This window comes from Rhinoderma darwinii, chromosome 6 (genome assembly GCF_050947455.1).
Source record: "Rhinoderma darwinii isolate aRhiDar2 chromosome 6, aRhiDar2.hap1, whole genome shotgun sequence".
Taxonomy (NCBI): Eukaryota; Metazoa; Chordata; class Amphibia; order Anura; family Rhinodermatidae; genus Rhinoderma; species Rhinoderma darwinii.
In genome coordinates, this window is record NC_134692.1 from 120,617,527 (window position 1) to 120,639,524 (window position 21,998).

General features: G+C 40.3%; 1 protein-coding gene across 1 annotated transcript in view; it reads right to left on the reverse strand.

Moving 5' to 3' along the window:
• Positions 1-3,879: 3,879 nt before the first annotated feature.
• The window catches only part of CYTH3 (cytohesin 3), a 105,307-nt gene continuing 87,188 nt past the window's right edge, over positions 3,880-21,998 (reverse strand). The window contains exons 10-13 of the mRNA XM_075830201.1: positions 10,797-10,873; positions 9,302-9,373; positions 7,353-7,507; positions 3,880-6,277 (exon numbers count right to left, since the gene is read on the reverse strand). Of these exons, the coding sequence (XP_075686316.1) occupies positions 6,205-6,277; positions 7,353-7,507; positions 9,302-9,373; positions 10,797-10,873 (377 nt within the window). The 3' untranslated portion in view covers positions 3,880-6,204. The remainder of the gene's footprint in view (positions 6,278-7,352; positions 7,508-9,301; positions 9,374-10,796; positions 10,874-21,998) is intronic.

Below are 21,998 nucleotides of genomic sequence, written 5' to 3' on the forward strand. Positions count from 1 at the left end.
GGGTCTTGTGGCCATATTACAGTCATCTGAATGAGGCCTTAGTCTGTAATCCCAGTTTGATTTATTGTGTGAACCCAAAAGGTCTTTGTAAATAATATTTATTTACCTTAAGGCCTCATGCGCACTGCCGTGTTTGGTCCATGATATACGGTCTGTATGTTGGTCGCATTTCCCGGACCGAACACAGTTCAGGGAGCAGAACTCCTAGGATCATAATTATGTACAACGCTAGGTGTCCCTGCCTCCCTGTGGGAATACTGTCCTGAAACGGGTTTTCAGTAAGGGACAGTAGTCCCGCGGGGAGGCAGTGACTCAGTCATACATAAATATGATGCTAGGAGCCCGATCCTTGAACTGTGTTCGGTCCGGGAAATGCGGCCCGTATATCATGGACCGAACACAGTCGTGTTCATAAGGCCTAACTATAAAATATTGTCTCCCCTTATGTAACATATACTGGAAATGGAGTGATGATAGTTTAAAGTGAAATTTGGTTTGAACCATGTAACAATTTAGGGGAACGGCATTCTATTTCTATTGCATTTTTTTTTTTTAAATGGCAGCAAAACGCTACAGTTTAACCATGACGTGTGAGTAGATCCTTATCAACAGCTTCCAATAAGAAGCCGGCAGAAACTTCTCGCCTGACAAGTAGGACAAATCATATAAATAAGGGCAGCAGCAGAAAAACAATTAATTCCTCAACCGTTTCAATGCAGGTCCTGTCGGTAAGATACGGGTATCATTTATAGCGGCCTTTATGAAGAAAGCCGACACTAGAAACCATTGTCGAATGACAAAAACAAAACCCAAGCCTGTTTGAACAATATACGCCTTTTATTATATTCCATGAAAGGTAACAGTATTTGCAAATCCCCCCCCCATAATTATTGGTCTTGAGTTATATACTCTGAAAAGAAAGAGAATCCTTCATGCAAAGAATCGGGTTTACATTTTTGCACATAAGCTATAGAATATACAACTGTACAATATTTACATTTTCAATGCAATAGAAACATTCTGCATTTACTAAAAAATAAATAAGAGAACGATACCCACACAAACCCCATGCTAAGAGTCGTCTATGAACAACCCAATAGCACTAGTAGATACGTAGAAATGGATTTGCCCAGTATGCATTGCTGTACATTGGAAACAGAATGATTCTGTAAAATATAAATGTTATATTGTAAAAGCACAAACCACTATAATGACATAAAAAAAGTTCCTAATATTTGTTCTGAGCACAAGATTTAGGCCAGCTGAATCTTGGAAGTGATTTTTATATATATTTTTTTGCGGTCTGCACAACCTTAAAAACAATGAAAATTGGAAACAAATGCGTCAGTGCAAGTAACAAGAAAGGACGAGCCACTGCAACACTGGAAATAAGTCACAGTAGGGTCAGGTCCACACACATATCACGGTTTGCTGTAAACCCCCAAAGAGAGGAGGGAAATGGAAACTTTTACTCTTCTCTCAAAATCCAAAAATAAAAGCAAAAAACACAGACAATGTGGGGTGCGCAGCCTGAATCGGGTCTGCGCAGTCAATGGAATAAAATAGTTAATAGTAAAACGTAGGAGCACATATAGAGCCAAGGGAGATCACTCCTCTACATGAGAAAGAAACAAGTTATTTTGCACCATATGGGTCCAACGCAAAGAAAATTCCTCAACTGAGGTAAATATTCACTTGATAAGCACCAGCTGTGCAATAGCCCAGATATAGGATAATGTACTAAGCCGGGGATGGTCATAGAGTCAGACCCGGGACAGCCAGTAGGAAGGTGACATTACGGAGGCATGATAGGATGTGGATTTCAATGTTTAATGTGGATTACTGCTTATGCAGGCAACTTTAACCAGATAAGGTAGGCACTCAACCAAAAAGACATGAAGACTACATGGTAACCGAGTCACAGTACAATAATATTTGCGATGCAACTTCAATTATACCTGATGTTGATGAAAGTCACCAATAACCGTCACAAAGTTCAGACAAAATAGTCATAAGGTAGCACTTGCCTAAAAGCCGGTTTGTAATGGGATTCAATTTGGCCGCCCTACGAGAGTGAAAACTCCCCATTGTCTGGGACGAACTGCCAAACACTGGTTTCTCTAAAGCTGGCCATACACATTAGATGAATGTCAGAGAAACCCACCAGTAGTTTTTTTGGGATCAGTCAACAGTGTCAAGTTGATTGTGCCCGGTTGAGGGATAGGATTGAGTATTGGTTGCTCATTCTTCTCCCCCTATTGAAATAAACATGAATGCTTGACAGAACTGAGCGCATTTGTATGGAGGAGTCAAGAAACGAGGGTTCAGCTCAAAACTATCCTATGGCCGGCATAAGACTTGGGTAACTGTAGGATGTGATAATGTAGATAGAAGTTAGTTTCTAAGTGTGACTTAAGGCCCTTTCACACTGGCCAATTATCGGGCAAATGCTCGTTCCCGATAATTGCCCTGATTGTATCGTTTTAAATGTCCAAAATATTATCGTTGTCGGCAGCAACTCTCCCTGTGTAAATCCTTCAGTATGAATAGATTTGCTCGTATGTGCTTGTTCAGGTGATGGTATTCACAGCAAAGGAGGAAGGCACTTACCACTTCCAGACCTGCTGATGCCTTCAAAGAAGTCTTGAGAGGTCAGTGACCGACCTGAATATACTATTTTTTTTTTAAGCAAAAATTATTTTACAGTAGGAGACGTTGACGTGTTAGATGAACACAGATCAAATAATCTGCTTAACGTTCACAGGCCTATGTACATAGCGAGTCCACTCCCTATAGACCACGTACAAAATATACACTTCTTGTTGCTTCCATCCATTAGTAAAAGTCGAGGTTGATAAAACCTATTCAAAAGGGCGATTCAATCAATTTGCTGGCTCTAGGAAAATAGTCTTCAACTGTGTAATAGTATCAAGCGTTCCTGGTCAGAATTCAGAGAGGAGATGCCAGGACCGTGGAGGCAGAAGTCTAGAGACTTGTCGACTCTACTCACCCCTCCGGTGGGCGACAATGTTTAGTCAGTGTTTTTTATCTCTGGTCCTAAAGCATCCTCCAGTAGGTCATGTTTTATAGATTTCCTTATTATACAGGTGACATAATTATTGTCAATGCATCAGGAAATGCCACATGATCTCGCTATGGGCTTATTCACATTGTGCGGAATAAATCGCAGGTTAGGACTGCTCAATTTTGACACAATTTTGCTGTAAAAATAAATAAATAAAAAAACAAAACAAAAAACGATTTGACGGCACCATGTGAATAAACCCTATGGGATATCCTCAAATCATGACCCGTTGGAGCTAAAAAACAACAACAACAACAAAACACTGCCTTACATTGTTATGTAGTTGGAAGGCGTATCAGACTACTCATCACATTTGAAGCCTTACGCTCATCCGAACCTCTAGACATATCACACACTATAATCCACTACAAATTTTCCGTCTTTAATTTGATTGCAACCTCCATTTAAATAGCGTTCAATTGTTTGAAAAAAAAGTCAGGTCTTGGTCATTAAAGTGACAATTCTTGACAACTCTCAAGTGTGTCCTCCAGCCCGAACATGACTCAGGCTGACTTTTTAGATGCTCAACAATACCAGACAGGCCTGGATCTAGAAGAAAAGTCCATTAGATTGTCAACACCATCCGATCAACATACGGTATAGCAGAGAAGGAGAAAGTTTATGGAGAACAAGGTCCTTCTACTGTTTGGTTGGTCTTCAGTGTCTGGAGATTTCATCTGCAGGGTTGAGATTAGGCCTCTTGCTTCTACTAGAGACTAGATTTTGACTATGACATGGGCCTCTTCCCACACAAATGTCCTTTCAGTGATTCCCCCCCCCCCCCCCCCCTCCTCTTTTATGAACTCGGAAAACCCCTTTAAGTATATCACATACCAGGAGTACCAACTACTGCATCGGGGTAGTAACAGCACAGGAATGGCAAAATCCCAAAAATTTATTTATCTAAAGTATAAAATGAGTAAATTTTGTTACAAAACCGGATTTTGCTGCAGCCAGAGAAAGGACGGTGAAGCTTATGATCACTTGTGAAAACTGCACCCATGAGCTGCGCCACACCAACATATAGAGGAGGGGCACATTACTGGCACAGCCTTCCTCACAGTATGAAAAATACTCCTCTAGATTGCTGCGTACCATTGTCTGCCACCGATAACTGGCATTGTGTCACATGTTCAACTATTAAGACCGATATATATCTCTTGTTCAGCCGTGCCGAAATACGCCCACTGTTCGAGAAGAATAATAGATAGAGAGTAGCTGCAATTTGTGTGCCCCCCATCTAAGCTTTCCTTTAACTCTAGCTTTGATATAAAATAAGCTCCTGGTACTTTCCCAAAATCTACAACACATTGCACTATGGAATGAGAGAGCGCCCCTTTAAATTAACAATGGACTCCAAGCAGTTGCCTACTATATATGACCGTGTAACATCACACACAGAGAACCTAGTCTAGATAGCGGATGAAATGTGTGTCCAGGTTAGCATAGTGCCCAGAACCGGAATATTTAACCCATTAAATATATACAGTTTACACACGTCCCCATTTCTGAGGCAGGGGTCATGCCGCTAAACAACCTATAGATAATATTTCTAAGGCCATTATCTTACTTCAACCATCATCTCCAAAGAGGGATTATTTATTTTTTTGTAACAAACCGGTTGCAAGATGATTTGTGCGTCACCTTGAAAGAACGAAGCCGCTCTAAATGTAGAATTGTTGGTTGTATTAGGAGTGAGGCAATGTCAAATAAATGGTTACTTTCACGCAGCCAGAAGGTTCCCATGACATTGAAATCTATGACTGTCCATGGATGTCAATTGGTCCCCGGAAAAATGGGCAGTCACAAAGATGTTCTACTACAGATAATGGCTGCTTTATCTCTAGGACCCCAAATCTACAAAAGAATTGACCGTATTTGACCACACCATTAAAGCCCATGGTCCTGCTCCGAATTCCACCCATAGCAGAATTGACCTTTAATGATCAAAAGTGCTACAATATGTATAAACTTAGGAAAACTGGAAAGTCCGTACATGGCCCTATGAAGAACTGCCATTTGTATTATAATTACCCACCAGGGACCTGTGCCCACTTTCATACATCTTTATATCATATAGAGGGTTAGCTTAGTGATTGATGTCCTTGCAACGCAACCTGTAAGTTGATCGTTCCATCTCCGCACTGGTGACTCCATGGGTGACATATCCAATGGCTAAATTGGCAAGAACAAAAGGCCTTTGGTAGCATCAGAATGACCGATTGACTGTTTAAGGCGTAAATCTTAATGTTCTTGTATTACACATCAAACCAGTTGCTGCAGTGGAGTAAACACTGCATTATAAGATGATGGATGGATAGACTCGTCCTCTTGATAACCAGCTGGAGGCGCTCTACACAACAGAACGGTCTTGCTCCCCAGACTGAACAAAAAGCAGGCACAATCGTGTAATTCCCCTGCTATTAACAATTATATGTAGCGTCAATATAAGCTGGTGCTACCTGATATATATATGTTTTATATCAAATAGAAAAACTGTACAGATGACACGTTAGCTTATAGGTTCAATATTCAGTGGATATTCAGAGATTATTTGAATGTGAAATAAACCAGATTTCCCCAAGAGGGCTGCAGCAGGCTCGTCCTTCACGTCCAGGAACAATAGGGAGGATGTATGGATATAAGCGGCTTACAGGAGAGCGAAGGGCGGCCGTAGCAAAACAATGACCATCACGCCATGCTATGCTCGCACCTCGCCTGGTCTACGGTGTTTAGTACCGTCTACATAGCTGCCATTTTAGAAAAAGAAAACTTGAATGGAGAGGAACATGAAATCAGAGATGAATGCACTATGGATATGGATTTAGTGTTAATTACATCATGATGAGGAATTCTTCGAGGGCGTCTTCGAGTTTACAATGGCCGGACTCCATATTAAAAATGGATTTTTTTTTTTTTTTAAATGAAATAAATTAAACGACGGTGGGAATCTGGATAGCACAGTGCTGAGATTCTGAGGGGATACCGGTAATATGGTCGGACAGACGTTCTCACTGGGAGTAGCGTTTCTGGTGTAGCAGGTTGAGGCATTTGCAGTCTAGATTAAGGTTGGTCCTTTATCTCGTACCAGGAGTGACACTTCATCACAACCACATAGGCTATTTCTTATTAGCAATTCTCCTCTTCCTTGTCGCCAGCATGTCATAGAAGGGATCTTTGCTAATACTTGCTCTACAGGTAGAAGAAAGAGAAGGAATTTATTAGGAGAGAACACACTACAGATTACACGGAGGGCACAGCCCAGGGTACACGACAATATTCAGTCGTAGTAAAATCAAGGGATTACTGTACAGCAACTATAATGTGTACCTATGGATAATAATTTTGCAAGCCGCCTTGCGACCAGTGCAAAAAAATCTGACCAAGTTGGATTATTTGCAATGGTACTTTATTCCCCATAGGGAGACATTGAAAGTCAGGTGCCGTAAAGCCGCGATTTTACTGCTGTGCAAAGAATCATGGGAGGAAAATATTTAAAACCTTTAATATTAGACGGATTAACTAGTATATAGGTCATGCCACATCTAGTAGCGGTCGGTCACAATCGACTGGACTAGTTGTCCTCTTGGTTTGAGGACCGTCCACTGTATATAGACGGCGCAGGTTTAAGCTTGCTGCTTGAGCGTTTGGGACAGAAGTGGTTTTCACCGCTTTTGTCTTCCCTGTACTTCCGTACACAGCGCTCAACTACGCTGTATAAAGTATAGGGGCAGTGGCTGTGTGATCGCCAGGATGCCGGTAGATGGAGAGGACTGCTGGGTCTAACCAGACCTATCACAGCCCTAACGGTGACAATAGTCACTAGAACAGGGCTGATTTCCCCTGCTGTGCAGCGCTATCTACAGTGGAAAAGTATCATGTAAAAAAATAAAGTCACTCAAAAGGCCTTTTCTGCGCTTTGAGGGACAGACCCTAATAATAACAAAATTAAAAAAAAAGTTAAATAAACCAAAAACAATTAAATAAACTTTTTTTTTCTAAACTAAAAGCCTAAATATGCTTTAAATAAAAATAAATAAAAAAAAGGCAAAAATAATGTGTATAAACATTATAAGGAAAGAAAACTACATTGATAAAAAAAGAAGCGATAGCCGTTTAACGAACGCGTGCTAAAAACGGCGCCTGGTCCTGCAGCGGTTAGAGACCTTTCACCACCATTATGCAGCATCTACTCTGATGAGTGACGACAGGTCTTCAGGATTTCTATACATTATTTTCGGACTCCTATGTGGCGGCTATTACTCACTTTATGGACTTGATCCATTCTTCCTTCTCTTCAGGTGTTGGTGCAGATATTCTGTACACAACATGGTTTCCTTCCACCACTCTCCCATCTGCTTCCGTTTTACAGGCTTTAATAACTTGTCCTTTATGGCTTGGATTGAATAACTCAAAACAGTTCTGAAATAAAAATGGAGGAGTCAGAGGTTATCAGGGCCGTCAGGCAGGGAACCTTTTATATGACCAAATACATTACAGTCATGTGCATTGCATTACTGCCGAGTGTGGAGATATAGAAAATACAAATGATCCATCACCGTCTTTTAGTATCTATTGTCCACCTTCTATTAACACCCCCCCCCCCCCCCGCTTACCATACTATATAGCAGATTTCGACCTTGACAATCAGTTGTTAGTTATGACTCTAGAAACACTTTAAAAAGAGGACCTGTAGCGTAAAAGAACAATTCTAGGGCATCTTTATTAGAACTCTGCACTGTGCTATTCCTCCTTTATGCCTCCTGGAAATGTATGAATTAATTGACAACTTGGCGTTATTATTTTCCTAGTCAAATGAGCATGTCACTACACAGTCTGACATTGACACCACCAATTGGACAGTATCAGACTGTGTAGGGACACCCAATTGACCCCATTTGTTAAAGAGTACTGGTCATATCAATCATGTTTCCAAAAAATCAATAGTTCAAGCCTAGATAAGAAACTTGGTAAAATATCTTATTAAGGAAAAAATGACACTGCCAACATATCAGATGCCACTTCCCCCCCCTATACCTGCCTTAAAGGGAACCTGTCACCAGCATTTCACCTATTAAACCAGCAATACCTGGTGGAAGAGGGTGAAAATTTTTATGTAACCTATAATTATCTTCTAAGTCGGCTCTGTACCTTTAATATTCAGTTTTTTAGTGTTCCTGTGCCGTATGCTAATGAGCATAAAAGTCATATCTTCATTCCTCATTCCTTTCCGAGTTACCTCGCCTCCTTACTTTTGATTGACAGCTGCTCGCCTCCCCCCAGCACACACAAAATGCCGCGCATGCGCATCGATGTTCTGTTATGGTGCGTGCGCATACAGGGACACCATAATGGCCCAGTCGCAGTAACTAGATTTGAGGCCCGGACGAAGCAGAGGAAGGTGTCGGACCATACAAACGAGATTTACACATTCAGGACGGGCCAGTTTTCGGCGATGGGCGGGCATAAGAAGAAGAGGAACAAACGAGACTGAAGAATTATTACCATAAAATGCGCAAAACGTTTGCAGACCGTTATTTACGGTCTGAGAAGGAGTTTAGGAGAGGGGATAACGGCAATAAGCTTTTGACCGCAGCGGGCAGTGAGTAGAGTTCAATAGGTGAAATGCTGGTGACAGGTTCCCTTTAAGCATTGACTAACTGGTCACTCACTCTAAATTCACTGGTAAAATCCATCTATAGTGAGGCAGTGATGAGACCGGTTAGCAGTCTCATTGAGAGATGAGGTTACAGCTGCTGCCCATGCATGTCTATGGGGAGGGGAGGAGGAGAGCGCTACTGCAAAGAGATAGAACACTTACTAGAAGCAGCAGCTTCTAGGTGTCTCTCTCTGTCTCTATGTCCCCCAGTGATGGATCAACAGTCATTACTGCTGTATAATGTCATCCATGCTGCTGCGGCTACTACTACTTGTGTGTGTAAGAAAGAGAGATAGGGGAGCAGGATTTCCTCTTTGTGTGCAGCGTATGGGAGACATCATAGCAGCAAGTCTCCGCCCCTTCTGGAGCGGAGTTCAGAGGGATTTAGATATGGAGCCTGCAGAGGGGGAAAATGATGATTGATGATAGTCACGCAAAGGGTCACAAATAGTGTTCTTAATCATGTTCACGCATGACTGCTTATTCAGAAAATTCGCCTAAAACAACAATGACACTATAAAGGATGGGAGTACCATGTGAAAAAACAAAATACTTACTGGTTTTCGGGGATCTTCAACTTCTCTGATGCTTAAATTTTCCAAAGGAATTATCCCTCTTGGCTCTTTATCCTGTTAAAGCAGATAATGGATGATTAAACAAGTAAATATGTTATTATATCTGCAATGGATATCTGGATCTAGTGATTGTGCAATAATCTTACGGTCCACCAGGGGGAGTCAAAATGCAAGAAATTGAGGAGTCTCAAGAAACAACAGCTCATAGAAAAAAGCATAATGGATTTTAAAGCCTACTTTGGCACTTTTTACAGAGTGAATCATAGTACACAATTGTTCGACGTGTTTAGATCACCTTTTAAGACCGTGTGATGAGTATGTGTTGGTTTACTGCGTGGCACTTAATCATGCTTAATACAAAAAAAATAAAAATACAAAGCTGTTTTAGAGCTCTCTTGTAATAATCGGAGCGGAGTTGAACATGATCAGGACTGGTTTCCAGGAACTAGATCTAAACAGGGATGTATTCATTCACTGACAGCAAGCAGACATTTTGGAAAATACTGAGGAATTGAAAGTATACTGGTTGCATACCCTTTTATATACACAAGTCCGGACAACCCCGATTGGATAACCATGTTTTGGATGCACAGTAGCATAATGTAAATCACGGTGTTGTTTGCACCCAAATTTTAAAGTACTATTTTCTGTCATAAAGATACCCATATATATGTAGGTGCCGATTTCTTGAAGTATACCACTTGGTTTACATTTAGCTGTGTGGGCATAATGTAATGGCTTTAGGCTTGTGGGTACATTATAATAATGCCATTCTAGCCATTGATAATTGTCTAAGAGTCCCGTCATTCCTCAAGATACCCGATAATTGTGTAAGAGTCCCGTCATTCCTCAAGATACCCGATAATTGTCCAAGAGTCCCGTCATTCCTCAAGATACCCGATAATTGTGTAAGAGTCCCGTCATTCCTCAAGTTACCGATAATTGTCCCATCATTCTTCAAGATACCCGATAATTGTCCAAGAGTCCCGTCATTCTTCAAGATACCCGATAATTGTGTAAGAGTCCCATCATTCCTCAAGTTACCGATAATTGTCCCATCATTCAAGATACCCGATAATTGTCTAAGAGTCCCGTCATTCCTCAAGATACCCGATAATTGTGTAAGAGTCCCGTCATTCCTCAAGTTACCGATAATTATCCCGTCATTCTTCAAGATACCCGATAATTGTCTAAGAGTCCCGTCATTCCTCAAGTTACCGATAATTGTCCCGTCATTCTTCAAGATACCCGATAATTGTCTAAGAGTCCCGTCATTCCTCAAGATACCCGATAATTGTGTAAGAGTCCCGTCATTCCTCAAGTTACCGATAATTATCCCGTCATTCTTCAAGATACCCGATAATTGTCTAAGAGTCCCGTCATTCTTCAAGTTACCGATAATTGTCCCGTCATTCTTCAAGACACCCGATAATTGTCTAAGAGTCCCGTCATTCTTTTAGGTACCTGAGCTACTCACCGTTGTGTATTCAAAGTAATAAAGGCAGTTATCAGTCAAGATGAACCATCTGCGTTTCCACGTCTTCACTCTTCCACCTGAAGATACAAAGATCACACGATTAAGAAAGAATCCCACAAATAGCGGCACATCACAAGGACCTCCAGGACTATTCTCTTCACTTACAGGACATTTGCTTTTAATTTTATCCGCACATATTTTTCAAGTTACTTAAGTTTTTAAGTCCGTCTCCAAATTGCAAGGGGAAATTTAAATGAAGACTAAAATATCTGGGAACACGGCCCTTATGAGTTTCCCAAAAGGAGTTTACATTATTTCATATATTGGTCATAAAATCCTTTCACTAGGAGAATCCCTGACTACATTACAAGGCACATCAAGACTAAAAAGTCTTCTACTGTGCGTGACCAAATCTTAAGACAAGCTCTGGAATAAATCCAGGGGCGATCCCTAAAGACAAAATCTTAGGCCAGTTTGTGTGCAGGGATGAAGTCATACAATATCTCAATTATCTGGGGCATACTTATTGCAGCAATCGTCTAACACTAACAGACGAAAATAGCTTCCACCTGTTTCACATTTCATATTTTATGTATAAGGAGGTTCAATTTAACCATTTCCGCTATTGAGAACGGACTGGCTGTAGGCATGCTGCTGTCTGTCCATGGTAAGCATAGTTACTCTTTAAACCTAATGTTGTAAAAAAAATTAAAAAAAAAAAAAAAAAAGTTACAAAAAGTTTAGGAACAAATGACATTTCAAAATTACAAAGAAAGCAGATGCAAGGCTGGAACAAACAAAATGTCTGGACACAACAGTGAAGATGACAGCAAATTAAGCAGCCAATGGAAACGTAGACCAAGAGAAGAGCGTGACTTGTAAGCATGGGTGTTCAAAAGCTATGCAAACTCATGCTTCTTTTGCCCATTGCTTGATCTTTTTGAATAAATCGAGGCAACGTATGATTCTTCAGCCCTTGTTTGAGGATCGTCGTGGACGGCTTATTCCACAGCTAGCCGTGCCGGATAGATTCACAGAAGCTGCGCCGCCTCAGATTGCCTCTCCAATTTAGAGAATATTGCCTATGGTAAAGAGACGACTGCAGTTCGTTTTCAGCTTTATCTCTTTTTGGTTGACAGGTCAGAGACTCCTACTTCTGAATCCATTATCCATGCCTAAACTTCATTACAGAATAATGTCATTACAGATCACGCTGTTCGAGGATATCTTGGAAGAGAAAATGACATTATACACCTACGAGTTACTACATACAGCCCATCTGCAAGACATTACCACTAGGATCTATACCTGCCCTTACTACGCATCCAGTGTCTTCGCTCGGAGATGTGATCAGATTAGTATTGGTACAGAAAAAAGCCTCACAACTCATTTTTCCCCACAAAGTGTCCCTGTCCAGCCGCAATTATTATAGAAGATGCTTACTAAAGGAAGTCTATGGAAAATAGGGATCCTCGAAAACCGGTATGGGCAGCTATTTTGTGCACTGAACTTAACACGGTCCTTAAGACAACATCCAGCTATTCATTACCAACTGGTAATAAGGCGGCACATAAGGAGGCCTCGGTTAGTTCCTAATGGATTGCCCAGATGGACCCCTGGGAATATTAGATCACCGCACACTCTGGGGTCATATACAAAAGCAGTGGGTCTGTTCATAGCAGGTACTTACTGATTATTTTTATACATGAGCCCCCTCCCCTCCCCCAAGACCTGCTGTAGAATTGATGCCTACTCTCATGCCTATTGAAGGACACTAATAAAACGTATTCGCTTCCATGGATCCTTTTTTATAATGCTTGATTTACAGGTAACAGTTACCATCTTTTCGGGGATTAGAGATGTAGTACAGTTATGTACCGCGCCTAATAATGCAAAATATAAATAAAAATAATATCCATCTATATACAATGAATGGCCACTTTATTAGAGGTGCTCATTTAATAGCGCATTTGGCCTTCAGAACTGCAGCAATTCCTCATGACAGATTTCACTAGATGTTGAAATTTGGCAGCAGGAATATTTGCCCATGTGGACAGGATAGCATCTCGCAGTTACTGCTGGCATAGGGTAAACAGCTGCCATGAAGAGATGAACTTTGTCAGTCACAATGCTTAGGTGGCCACAGGTATCAGGACCGAGGGTGTGCCAAGAAAATATTCCCCACCATTACCCAACCTCCACCAGCCTGAACTGTTCATATCTGACAAAAGGATTCATCGACTCAGGCAGTTTTTGCCAAATTTTGACCCTCTATTTCGCATGGTGCAGCAGAAATCTGGATTCATCTGACCGGTTGATGTTTTTCCACTGCTCAGTAATGCAATTTTTGCTCTTTTGCCTGAAGTCTCGCCTTTTCCATTTGAACTGCTTGTCTGTTGTTATAGCCCATCCGTGCTACAGAATGACCAGTTGTGTGTTCGGACACGTTAGTTGAAGCGCCAGCCCTTGTATTCAGCTGCAATTTTTTATTTATTTATTTTTAACTGTGAACTGCCAGTTCGTCAGAACGATTCTGGACATCCTCCTCCGATTCCTTTTAGTGACAAGTTGTTGACGTCCACAGAATTCCCTTTTGCTGGATGTTTTTCCTGGATCACACCATTCTAGGTTTACTCTTGACACTGTTGCATGAGAAATCCCCACAAGGGTGACAGTTTTTGGAATACTAGGCCGGCTAGTCTAGCACCAATGACCAGGCCTCGTTCAAAGTCACTCAGATCGTGTGATTTTTCCATTCTAATGTGGATTCACACTAAAACTGATCCATGGAAAACTTGATCACTAGATTTTATGCTGCACTCCGGGGGTCACACATTTAATTTCCATACAGGTAAGCTCCAATCCCAAATTGGCCATTCACTGTGTGAATATATATATATATATATATATATATATATATATATATATATATATAAAACTGGATGTACAGCAAGTAGCCCTGATCCTTGGACTAAATACAGATATTACAAAAAAGAAGATTTTGCAGCACTCCAATAGGCAAAAAAATTTGATTTATTCAGTCCACTTCAAGTAGAAATTGCAACGTTTCAGTCCTATTGCAGGACTGAAACGTTGCAATTTCTGCTTGATGTTTACTGAATAAATCAAATTTTTTTTGCCTATTGGAGTGCTGCAAAATATTTTTTGAAATATATATATATATATACACACACACACATATACACACACACACACATATACACATATACACACACACACAGTACACCTCTCGTAAGCAAATATAAAAATCGGGACTATTCGTAAGAACAACGCTAACAAACCCAAATGGCCTGTTCATCAGAAAATCCAATGTATCTGCTTCCTGAGGGATATGTATTGTATTGATTAACAATGATCTGCTGCTTAAGTGGGCATAGAGTAAAGAATAGTGTGGTGGCAAAATATACAAGCCAGTCTAAGCAAACAGAATTAAAAATTTTAAAAAAAGTACTTAAAATTGCAAAAAAGGCAATCTAAATGAACAAATGAAAAACAAACTTTAATTCACATAAGTTTTAAAGAAAATCTAGATATAATGCACCAATTAAATGCCTGATGCTTCTGTGTCTTGGTGGTACAAGAACATTATATTTGGTGAAGTCTAGACGGGACAGTGATAATTCCAAGACGATATATCACCATACCAATATGTACAGTGGAACAAGTGATGAAATTACCCCAAATAACTGATCTGGAAATCAAGGAGAGCTCTCAGGGTACCGGCGTTTTTGGTAATGTATGCAATATATGCGCTAAAATGAAGATCGTTCCTTTTCACTTTCTTTACTTTGGAGGATCATGAAATCTCTGTACTTGGGCTCACAATCGGGCAAAGTCCTGAAAACGGTCAGGAGTCTCTGCACCTAGGACCTCGATTTGCATTGTGCAGGGATTGATCATGGTTCCTTCCAGTAGATGGAGAATTGAGGGAATCCTTTTACCACAGTGTAAACTAGAATGTACGGTACATAATAGACATCCAGACATGTGGCAAACTAATGATTTCCTCAGAGAAATCAGTAGTACATTTCTAAGACATAGCAGGATAAGGTATTATATAGATAATGAGAAAAGCAGGAACCCAGCCTTGTGGGCCTCATGTATTTTTCCCGATTTAAGTATTTTTGCATTCACTCCAAAATAAATATTTTACCCAGAAGTGCGGAAACAGATGTCAAGAGAAAAAACAGCTCTGATCCCCAAACGAGGGACACAAGTCTAGTAGTTGAAGAGAAGTCAAAGGAGTTGAGCAGAAAGTAGGTGTCTTTTGACTTTTTTTTTCTGACCTGCTCCAATGAAAGCCTATGGTGTACATTGTGGACTAGAACTGTACCAGAAATGCAACATCAGAAGACCGAAAAAAAATTAACTAAAAAATTCCTTTGGACCCCTATTTGGCAAGAAATACGTGAATGCAACAAACTTCCTTACTAACACATTGACACAGATGTTTTCTCATAGTTTTAGGGGTCCCATTGGGATTTAAAAATGAAGGAAAGCCTCCTCAACATACTGCCAAATAAACACGGAGGGCACCGCAGTATTTTTGTTAACCAATACGCCTTCAGCAAGATGACCGTAACGGTCTACAAACAATTTTTGCAAACATGTGAGTGAATCAGATGTACCTTTTGTGTGGTAACCAATACTTGAGAGGAAACGGTCATTACCAAATAATAAGTACCTCATAACAAGAACCTATATAAAACAATGGCATGAAAATAACAGCATAATAGCTATAGGGGTATAAAAAAGTAGCCATGTATGGCAGTGGAGGAAAAGAACGATGGACTAATGTTTATTAATATTCACTAAGGGACAATTGCGCACCTGCCTTGAAAAGTTTTCCTTTCCATTTTTCCCTCCTCGGTTATCTGTAGCCATTCTATAGGCCCATATGACACCAGAGGAGCGCAAGGTGTAAATCACAAAAACACAAGGGTATACAATTAGCGTGTATACATTATAATATATGGCCAAAGTATCACATAGACAAGCCAATATAGGCAGCCATTTTGTGAACTCAAAAATTCTCCTGCTTCAAATGTTTTCATTGTTCCTAATGAATTTACGTGCGTGTGAATATTGGTGTAGCCCTCAAAATGTCTTCCTTTATCATATGTGATTTTTGCACGTCGCCGATAAGTTACGAAGAACAAACATTCGAATCCCAATAGGGAAAATTAATTCAAAAGAAAAGTGTATGCTAGACGTATGCGACTGTATACCATACATCACATAGACTTGTGGGATCCCATTGTATTGAAAAGCATAGTCCACTGCGCTTTTCAATACAGTGAAAAAATGGCATGCTGACATATACCAACCAAGTGTATGCCAAAAGGACACTTGATGTTGGGTCCATTAAACCCTATGGACACATTTGGCGTATACATTGGACATGCACCAAAAGTATGGTGTGAATATAGCCTAACCGCTTAGTTGTTCTCTTTAAGGCTGGGTTCACACGACCATGTTACGTCCGTAATGTACGGAACGTATTTCGGCCGCAAGTCCTGGACCAAACACCGTGCAGGGAGCCGGGCTCCTAGCATCATAGTGATGTACGATGATAGGAGTCCCTGCCTCGCTGCAGGACAACTGTCCCGTACTGTAATCATGATTACAGTACGGGACAGTAGTTCCACGCAGAGGCAGGGACTCCTAGCGTCGTACATCACTATGATGCTAGGAGCCCGGCTCCCTGCAGTGTGTTCGGTCCGGGTCTTCCGGCCGAAATACGTTCCGTACATTACGGACGTAACATGGTCGTGTGAACCCAGCCTTAATCTCATCCATTGTTAAAAGAAGGATACACAACAGATGGGGACCATTGAAGTTAGGGTTACATTTTCTTTAAATTTGTTTTCAGTTGAGTCGTAAACAGAGAAAGGGTGATATGGCCAGTATGGCGTCAATATTCTGGAGCACAATGTAGCCAGATCATCTTTTTTTTATTTTTATAAATCACTATGCTGAATAGTAGAAAAAGACAGATTACATCAAAACTTATACAGAAGTGTCCTTCCTTAGCTTTCCTAAACATATCATGAGATGTGTGGCACGAGATGCCCAGCTTCGAGAAAAAAAAAAACGACATCTCGTGACAGAGTATTGTAAAATCTATGTCTATGCTAGATGTGTTGCCACCCAGTGGTTGCAATGTGAATTGTAGCCTTTCAAGCGTTATGCTAACATGTCGCGATATTGTATTGAAATGGTTTCATGAGAAATTGGAGTCCTTAACCAATTTCAAACAAAAAGGTAAGGGTGGCTACATCTGTATGCTTAACACGTGACATAACATGGATACGTCACCATGAAAGACTATTGGAAAAATCACAATTAATCTAATGCATGGATTTTTCACTGGCACAGAAACCTTCTAAAAGGTCTCCGAGGGGTCCCATCCATCCTTTCTGTCACCAGTTGGCCAGACAGTACAGCATAATTAGACTTCACTCCATCACATAGATTATTGCATTAATATAATTGGGTCTTTTTAATTAAATTTCATGCAAACAGTCTCTGTACTGAAATGACTCACTGCTAGGGAGGCTTATAATGAATTAGATATAGATATATTCTTCTGTACAAATCACCGCTGAAGACCATCAAAAACACTTCTCTCAATCACAGATGTAACGTCCCCTTCAGAATTGGTCATATTGAACTCCGTAAAAATCTCTTAGCATTTTAACTTTGTATGCTGTACCAACATATGATGGGAGCAAGTGTTAGGGCATGTACCTCAAAAATGCAAGTGTTAATAATCGAACACTGCTCCCCCATTAAGGACATTATTTATTTGCCACAGAGAGGTGAGCTGTGAAAGTCATAGGGGAGTAATCCCATGTATATCCCAATACTTAAATGGCAGACGGTGGATTAATCTGCGTATCATTTCTTTATCTTCTCCTAAAGCAGCACAGCCACCATCTAACCACCAATCTGCTATCCAGGTAAAATTTGGGATTATGAGAAAACACAGGCACCCGCATGGACTACACCGTTCAATATTCCACCTGGACCAAATTAATACACAGTTCATGTTAAAGGGTTATTCCCATTTCATAAAGCGATGGATATCTCTAGGATATGCCCGATTCTGATCCATGGGGGTCCGATCTCTGGGGTCCCTACGGATCCTGAGAATGAAGGTACCACAACGCTGGTTTAGCACTGCATCCCCTTCGTTATTTTTCCCTGGACACGGCCACCCGATGTGCAGAAAACTGCAACACGGCCCCATACAGAAAGGCCTCTCTAAAGCAGAGCTGCAGCTCTTCATTCTCAGGATCAGTGCAAGTCCCAAAGTTGGGAGCCCCACCAAACAGTAAGTGATGACATATTTTAGCGATATGTGCAGTCAATTTTCGTTTTTTTACTCAGTCTTTTTCCGTCGACACGTTGTGCGAAAAGGAGTTGTAGTTTTTAACGACACCATTTAATGTACCATATGTACAGTATATACCAATGTACTGGGAAACGGAACGCAAATTCTTTGTCGGGTAAAATGGGAAAAAAATGATTCTGCCATTGTTTTTTTGGGTTTAGTTTTAACATTGTTCACATGCACTAAAAAAAAAAAGTCAATGCAATTAAAATGATACGAAATTTATATTGTTTTTTATGTTTTAACACTTTTACAAAGAAAAAACTATTGGTTAAAAATTTAGTGTCGCCGCATTCTGAGAGCCATAACTTTCTTATTTTTCCATCGATTGAACAGAGTGAAGGCTTGTTTTTTGTGGGACAAGCTGTAGCTTTTATTGGTACCATGGCGTACATACTAGTTTTTGATCGCTTTTTATTCCATTTTCTTAGGAGCGAAGGTGACCCAAAAACAGCAATTTTGGCGATTTATTTTTTACAGCATTAACCGTTTGGGTTAAATAGTATATCAGAAGTGTTAGGATTTTTACGGACAAATTATGTGAACATTTTTGACATTACTTTAGAGAGAAAATGGGAAAAGTTTTTTTTTTAATTTTTTTAAAAACATTTACTTTTTTTTTGTACATTAAAAAAAACAACTTTATACAGTGTTTTTACTTTTTTATTTTTTATTAATCCCCCTAACGGAACTGAACTTGCGATAGTTGGATCACTCGCACAATATACTACAATACTTAAGTATTTCAGTATATTGTGCGTTTTCTACCAGCTCCCATTAAACCCTGCCAGGCTTAATAGAAGCAGTAGGATGGTAGACCTTGGGGCCTTCATTAGGCCCCCAGGCTGCCTTGACAACCATTTCCACCGCACAATCTCATCGTGGGAGAGCCGACGGGCTGTCGGAGGGGGCCGCCCACCTCTTTCTAACCGCTTAGACATGGCGATTGCTATTGACCATAGCATCTAAGTGGTTAAACGGACGGGATCGAAGTTATCTCCCATCCCATTCATTGCGGTGATACAGCCGACACCTCTTGAGTTTAGCTATAGTATCACAAAGACCAAAGTGACACCATTGTATACATCTCATTCCATGTTATAGCTTACAAAGGCCAACTGTATACAGCCCTTTCTTTCTGGAGATCAGACTTTACCGGTGCCATCTTCTCACAGACCTATCTGAAGATCATTTTGACTGGATTGATAGTAGGGGATGATCTTAATTTTGCTCAATTTCTTTTGATGGACAATTTGAAAGTCTAAAGGGACCTATATTGATTTCAGAAGTGTTAAGTGAAGCAAGGAGCTAGAAAGTAGTGGTGGCAATCTCAAATGTAACTCAATCCACCGGCTAATCTGCCTGTAGAAAGCACAACACAAGCTGAACCTCACATGATTTATTCATGAGCGTTTTGAGGACCACTTCTGCTAATTTCTACCGAAAAAAAAAAAAAGGAATTGATCTCCTTTGGGAATTTACTGACCAGCAGGGTATCCATGGAAAGCAGCCACAGCAAAGGCAAACATCACTCATCTAATGCTGAACAGCTTGGCCCGATGCACAGCATTACACTTGAAGGGAGCGGGAAGATGGCTTCTCCCCAATCTTCTGTCTCTCCTCACGCTAGCTCCTCCATTGCAGTCCTTCGCATGAGGTCTACCGATGCTGTTCGTATAATCTTTTCACCACGAGCAAATGTTCCTTTTCAAATGCAACAAGAACACAAAAATGCCCAAGAAAACTGTTCGACTTCGTTGTGTCTTGCTATGTAGGTTGGCCCAAATTTTGACTATACATAATAAATCATTAACTCCTTAAACACAATACTGACATATTATAAGTCCCCAAAAAATAAAAAAATAATATATATTTTTTTTTATTGTAACCCCACACAGGGATGTAATGCCACACAACGGATGTCCTTACAAACTTAGTACACCTATTGCATTGCAGGAAGTGTAATCAGAGGGTCCTTGCTATAGTAGGGCAGGCATAAAACATTCTCAGAATGTGCTTGCTGTAATAGGACACAAAATATGTTGTTGTTATCTGTGAGGTTGAAGAACTTCTACTGTGTGGCCAGGAATACGGTTTGGCCACCACTATGTAGTGAACACTACTGTGTGACTGCCTCTCCTATATATGGTAAGTATTGCTCTATGCAATATACTTAGAGTTCTCATCGGACATGTCCGTTTTACTAAATAATTAAATTCCCCATAAAGTAACCATCCTGGAGTATCTTTCCATTATTCCGTTCCTCTGGTATTCCTCCTGGAAATGCATGAATAAATTAAAACCCGATTACCACCATTCACCTTGTGAACGTGGTATCTACCGGACAATGTGCCAGATGGTGTAGGCACAGGTCCCAATTTATTCATATATTTTTACAGTCTATTTGAGCACATGAATAGGTCTAGTATATGCTCTCTCTATTATGGTCCCAAAACCACCCGTTCCTCTACATTGCTTGACCACAGTGATGAAGAGCTTGAACGGCGCGGCATTGATGCATGCGCACGCCCCTCCGTTTAATGTCTATAGGTAGGCGGAAACAGTCAAGCACTGTACTCGGTTGTCATCCCCATAGACTTTGCATAGAGTGGCACCGCTGCATTCAAGCTCCTCTTCACTGTGGTCAAGTGCTGGATGGGGTCCCAGCAATCAGACAATTATTACCTATACTGTGGATAGGTGATATTTGTCAAATCTAGGACAACCCCGTTTAATATTTAGTGATGCTGGCAACAGGCCAAGACGGTGTGACAACCTTTTGAAAAGTGAGCCATAATTGAAAAACGCTGAAGTAAACCAAGGATAGGCTAACAATCTGAGGGCGGAATTATGAACTACAGGCAGAGTTACCTTTTAAGCACAGGATATCTGAAAAACGTGACCAAAAAATGTGAATCTGCCAAGCCTAATTTTCCACAACAAACATATAGGTAGGCACCTATGTATTACGATTTCTTATAAAACACAGGGTACATTATAAAAATGATAAACGACCGTTTTTTTTTTATTGACACGATTATTTCTGCAGACTCGGTTAAGCGATTGGGTTACGTGTTAACTCACATTGTAAAATTGAAATGTTAGCATTAAGGATTTATGCTGAAATGTATTTACCAGACTCTTCATACACTGCAAATGGATACCCTCCCCAGCACAAATTTATATGTTCCCCTCCTGGGGATCGTAGTCTGTGGCACTTTTGACTTCCTAAGAGATAAGCCCGAGTGCTACAGGCACTTTGTGGTTAGAGAGATTTGCAGGCTGGAGTCTCGATACATCAGTCTACCGAAATGACTGCAGATCCCAATAAAAGCCCTAACAAAATTAGTGACTGGTAAATGGCAATGCTTGTTAACCAATTAATATTAGAAAAATCAAAGCTTGGCAGAAGAATCAGGAAGATTTTTCCAACCAAAAATAAAACAAAAATGCAAAAATGGTGATTATGTAGGGAAGAAAATAAAAAGAAGAGCGCAATACTGTGATTATTTTTAAAGTCTGCAAAATAATTTTTGGGGTGATGAAAGAGAAAAATAAAATTAAAAAAAAAGTGAATGAATAACTAAAATTGTGTGGCTGGAAGCGTTTGTGTACGTACCTCCTAACGCAGAATAAGCAGAGACAGCCAGTCACAGAACAGAAAGGTGAAAGGTCATAGGCCATAAGGAAAACAAGAAGGCACATTTAAACCACTTATTAAAAATCATAGCCAAACCAAAACCAATACACTCACAGATAATATGGAAAAAATTAAAAGACACACA